At 66.4% G+C, this 4,363-nt stretch overlaps 1 protein-coding gene across 4 annotated transcripts in view; it reads right to left on the bottom strand.

Moving 5' to 3' along the window:
* Positions 1-4,363, bottom strand: part of CRACR2B (calcium release activated channel regulator 2B) — a 6,363-nt gene that overhangs the window by 1,175 nt on the left and 825 nt on the right. The window contains exons 2-11 of one of the 4 annotated variants that reach the window (XM_006164415.3): positions 4,164-4,257; positions 2,794-2,991; positions 2,603-2,714; positions 2,115-2,292; positions 1,517-1,663; positions 1,329-1,419; positions 954-1,046; positions 669-835; positions 366-437; positions 38-137 (exon numbers count right to left, since the gene is read on the bottom strand). In XM_006164415.3, the coding sequence (XP_006164477.1) occupies positions 38-137; positions 366-437; positions 669-835; positions 954-1,046; positions 1,329-1,419; positions 1,517-1,663; positions 2,115-2,292; positions 2,603-2,714; positions 2,794-2,982 (1,149 nt within the window). In that variant the 5' untranslated portion in view covers positions 2,983-2,991; positions 4,164-4,257. Of the gene's footprint in view, positions 1-37; positions 138-365; positions 438-668; positions 836-953; positions 1,047-1,328; positions 1,420-1,516; positions 1,664-2,114; positions 2,293-2,602; positions 2,715-2,793; positions 2,992-4,163; positions 4,352-4,363 lie in introns of those variants that run through there. The other 3 variants (XM_006164416.3, XM_014582505.2, XM_006164414.3) reach the window with 3 other exon arrangements.

Consider the following 4,363-nt stretch of genomic DNA (forward strand, 5'->3'; position numbering starts at 1 on the left):
GGCCCCGCCTCCTGAAGCAGCAGCAGCAGCGGGGGGGCCCAGGCAGTCGGGCTGTGGCCAGAGCCTTCCTACGGCTACTGCCCAGCCGCCTGGCCTCACAGACGTCCCTCTCATCTCGTAGCCGGGTGTTCAGCTCCCTGGGAAGGAGGAAAGTGAGGGCCTTCAGGGAGCTCGCCCTCTCAAGAAGACAGCCATCTGGAGTGGGCAGGCGAGCTCTGGCTCTCCTCAGGCCAGACAAGAGGCGTCTGGCTGGAGCTGTAACACCAGGGATGGAGGGCGGACACAGAAGGACTTCCCCCGTGGGATGAGCTTGGGGCCTCCACCCCCCGAGTCCCATCCCTCCTGAGGCTTAAGCCTGACCGCACCTGAGCAGCCCCAGTTGCCTTAGGAGGCTGAGTTTCTCCTTCTGCATGTTCTTGGAGACCGCGGCCACGTCTCTGTGGATGGGAGGTGGTGACTCGGATGCAGGTAGGCTCCTAGTGCGGCGCCCCTAGAAGATCTCCCTCTCCTCCCCTGCAGACACTGGGGACGGGACTGAAACTTGAAGTAGGGCTAGAAGCCGCCCAGACCTGGGGCCCAAGCGCGCCTTGATCCCACCACGCCCCCTGGCCCCGCCTCCTACTCGAGACACGCCCCCGGGAGTCCGCCAGGTCCAGCCCCGCGGGCACCTTTGGGTTTGCTCCTCGCGGCCCCGCGCGTAGCCCTCCAGTCTCCGGAGCTGCTCTTGTGCCCCTTCCAGCTGCGTCCTCAGCGCCTCGTGGGCCCGCCACAGCCGTGCGTTCTGAGTCTGCGTCTCCAGCTGCTCCGCAGCCCGGGCCTGCAGCTGCTGTTCCAACTGGGAGTGCATGGGAAGATGGACGCTAGCGAGGAACGCCCCCTCCCCCGGGTGCCGCGCTTGTCCGATGCCCGAGTGACCGTGAGGACCGGGAGCACGGGCTGGGCGGGCCGCTCACCTCCTGCTGCCTCAGGCCGGCGCGTTCCAGCTCCTGCTCGCGGCTCTGTAGCTCCAGCTCCAGGTGGCATCTCCGTTCCTCCCGGGGTAGGTTCTGGGACGTACAGGGGGCACCTGAGCCTTCCCGGACTGTCCGGACAAGTAAAGGAGGCAGGAGGAGCAGGGCCGGGAGTGGGGCCAGGGTGGGGTCTGGTCGAGTGGAGAAGGCGGGGTAGGTGACCAGTGAGACCAAGCAGATTCAGCCTGGGCTTGGGGCGTCCTGGACGCTCAAAGATTGAGCCCTCGGGGGCGGGACCAACTCGGGAGAGGCGGGACCAGAGGAGCGAGAGAGGCTGGGATTGGACCAGGCGGGAGGGGGCGGGCCTTGAGAGCCCACCTGACTGTGCAGTCGCTGCCGCTGCTCGCGGAGCTGCTGCTCCATCTCCTCGTACAGACAGCGCACCTCCCTCTCGTGCTCGCTCTCCCGCCTTTGGGGGACCAGGGTGCGACAGCTGTTGAGAATTTGGCAGCAATACGGCCTTCAGGCCCCCCTCCACTTTCCAGAGTCTCTCCGCCGGTCCTCACCGCCGCAGCGCCTGCTCCAGGCCATCCCGCTCCCGGGCCGCCTCCTCCAAGCAGGCGGACGCGCACATCAGAACATCCTCAAAAGAGCCCAGCAGCTCCGGTCGCTCGTGCTGCAGCCGGGCCCAGAGCGCCCTCACGGCTCGCTGCCTGGAGAGGGCAGGCAGGGACTGAGTCTGGAGCTGGCGGGAGGGCTAGGGGGTGGAAAAATCCCCTCTGCAAAGGGTAATCCCTCCCGGAGACCCGGAGCATGTCCCGTCTAAAGCGCATCCCTTCCATAGGTGCGTTCACCGCTGCCTGGGGGTTCTGCGCGTTTGCATGGACGGCTTGCGCTCGGGGTGGTGCATACTCCGGGTAGTGCAGGTAAGTGCGTGGCCATGTGCTTGGCACTGCCCTTCCTCCCGCAGCTAGGCCAGTGCCTTCTGAAATGCAAATTCTGCGGGAAATCACGTCTGGCCCCGCCCAGGGAGTTGCAGCTGATGGAATGGCTGGGCCTGAGCCTACCTAGAGATTCTGCGGGGGAACAGACACGATTTGGACAGACAGCAAGCAGACAGAAAGGGCAGGCAGGGGACCCAGAGTGCAGGGCCAGTACACTCACTCGCCCAGGACCCGGGCCACCCCCAGCTGCTCCAGCATAGCGCAGAACCGCTCCTCCTCCTCCTCCTCCTCCAGAGAGCCGGCGGTGCCCAGCGCATCGGACCAGCCCGACTCAAAGGTTTCCTCCAGAGTCCGGGAGGGGGGCGTGCCCTGGGCCGACTCCACCCCCACAAACTTCCCTGTGGGCGTGGGAGGGAGAGATTAGACAGTCTATGGGTTGCCACCCTAGCTCAGCCCCTGCCCCCCTCCCTCAAACACATATCCTGCCCTAGCTCCGGCCGGTTTCCTGTTATTCTTCCTTATTCAGGCCCTATTGGCCTGGGAATGGGAGGTGACAGTGGGGACTCAGCCCAACCTGGGCTTGGTTCTGGGGGAGAGGGCAGGCAGTAAGGTGGGAAAGGAGATGCTTAGGCTGCCCCGTGGGGTCCCAGGCATGCCAGAGGGTCTCGGGATCTGGACAGCTGGGGTAGGGTGAGGGTCTGGGCTCACCTAGGCCCAGGCAGAACTCTCTAGCGGTGAGGAAACCAGTGTGGGCCTGATCGAGGCTTTCAAACACCGCCTCCAGCTGCTCAGGCGTGAGGGGCAGGTCGTTCTGCAGGCCCTGGTCGGCAAGAGCAGCAGGGTGAGCAAGTGCTAGTGCCAGTCCTGGCCTGGGCGGCCTCTTGGGGCTGGGGCCTCACCTGCAGGTCATGCCGGGTGATGAAGCCCTTGGCCTGTTTGTCGCACAGCAGGAACAGCTCCTGGGCCTGCTCCAGCATCGCCGCTTGCTGCCCTTCAGAGCCCCCCTCTTTTTCCTCTTCCTCCTCCTGGACCTCCCCAGCCCCAGGCTTCCCAGGGCTGGCCACGGGAGGGGCGCTGGTCTCTGCCATTGGGGGGTGCTGTGAGGCCGAAGGTAGGGTCAGGAGAAATGGGGCAGAGGAAAGGCTGGCATGCAGGGGTGGCTGAGCTCACCCGGGAAGCCAGCTGAGGGCCCTCCCTGCACCAGGCAGAGAGACGGGTGGAGGATGGACCGCAGAGGGCAGTGGGGAATGTGACCACCCGGGTGTCACTGGAGTGGGCCATGCGGCCTTGGTGTCTGGCCAGTGGGGACCGGGCATGTTAGGGGGCTGGAACCCCAGAAGAGGCTGCAGCCCGGGGAGGGAGTCCGTGTGTGCTGGAGTGTGAGGGAGAGGTGGTGGCAGGCAGTCTCAAAGGCCAGCTCTAGAAGACCTGCCAAAGGTTGAGGGAGGTGAACTGCCGCTGAAGGGAGAGGGTTTGGGATGAGGGCGAGGAGGAGGGCATCGGCCCTGGAGCTGGGGTCGCAAAGTCAGAAGTGGTTCTGCAGGAGGACCTGGCCACGTCCTTAGCTCCCGGCCTGGGGCTGTCCCGACGGGGCCTCCTGACAGCGGGCAGTCAGGCTGGCTCCGCCCTCCCTGCCCTCAGCCCCTCCCACCCCAGCTCGGGCCGGGTACAGGTGCAAGGTCCCAGCTCCGCACCAGGTGCATCTGGTGGCCCTAGGCAGAAACAACCCCATTCTTACTCCCTGCCCCTAGGACTAGGGCCCTCCCCTTCTCCCAGATTTGCCCCTTCCTGTCCCACCTCCTCTGGGGAAGGCCTACCCCCTGATCAGAGCCCCCTGTTCCCACAGAGGCTCCACAAGTCCCCAGTGCAGCGACACCCACCCCACCCCCACCCACCCAGTCGTGGATTCCGAGATCCTCTGGCCTGAGTCTGGCATGAGCTTCCGAAAGCGCATTACTTGGGACTGCGGCAGGGAGGGGGACGGTGCCCTCCAAAGACAGCAGGTCTGAGCAAGCAGTTGGGTGAGAGGGACCGGGGTCATTGGCCCCCAGGCCGCGCCGTCGCCTCACCTGGACGAGGTCACCACCCCACCCCCGGCTCCCGGGCTGCTGGACCCGAGGTCCACCGTCGCCGCATGAGCTTCCGAAAGCGCATTACTTGGGACTGCGGCAGGGAGGGGGACGGTGCCCTCCAAAGACAGCAGGTCTGAGCAAGCAGTTGGGTGAGAGGGACCGGGGTCATTGGCCCCCAGGCCGCGCCGTCGCCTCACCTGGACGAGGTCACCACCCCACCCCCGGCTCCCGGGCTGCTGGACCCGAGGTCCACCGTCGCCGGAAGCTGCGCTGCGGCCAGGCCCCAGGGAGCTGGGAGGAAGGGCCGGCCGGGTGGAGCGGGTGGAGCGCGAGCAGCCGGGTTCCCCGTACCGCTGGGGGCCCAGCCCACCCCGACCCTGCCGGCGCGCGGGCCGAT

This window comes from Tupaia chinensis, unplaced genomic scaffold (genome assembly GCF_000334495.1).
Source record: "Tupaia chinensis unplaced genomic scaffold, TupChi_1.0 Scaffold143624_1, whole genome shotgun sequence".
NCBI classification, from domain to species: Eukaryota; Metazoa; Chordata; class Mammalia; order Scandentia; family Tupaiidae; genus Tupaia; species Tupaia belangeri.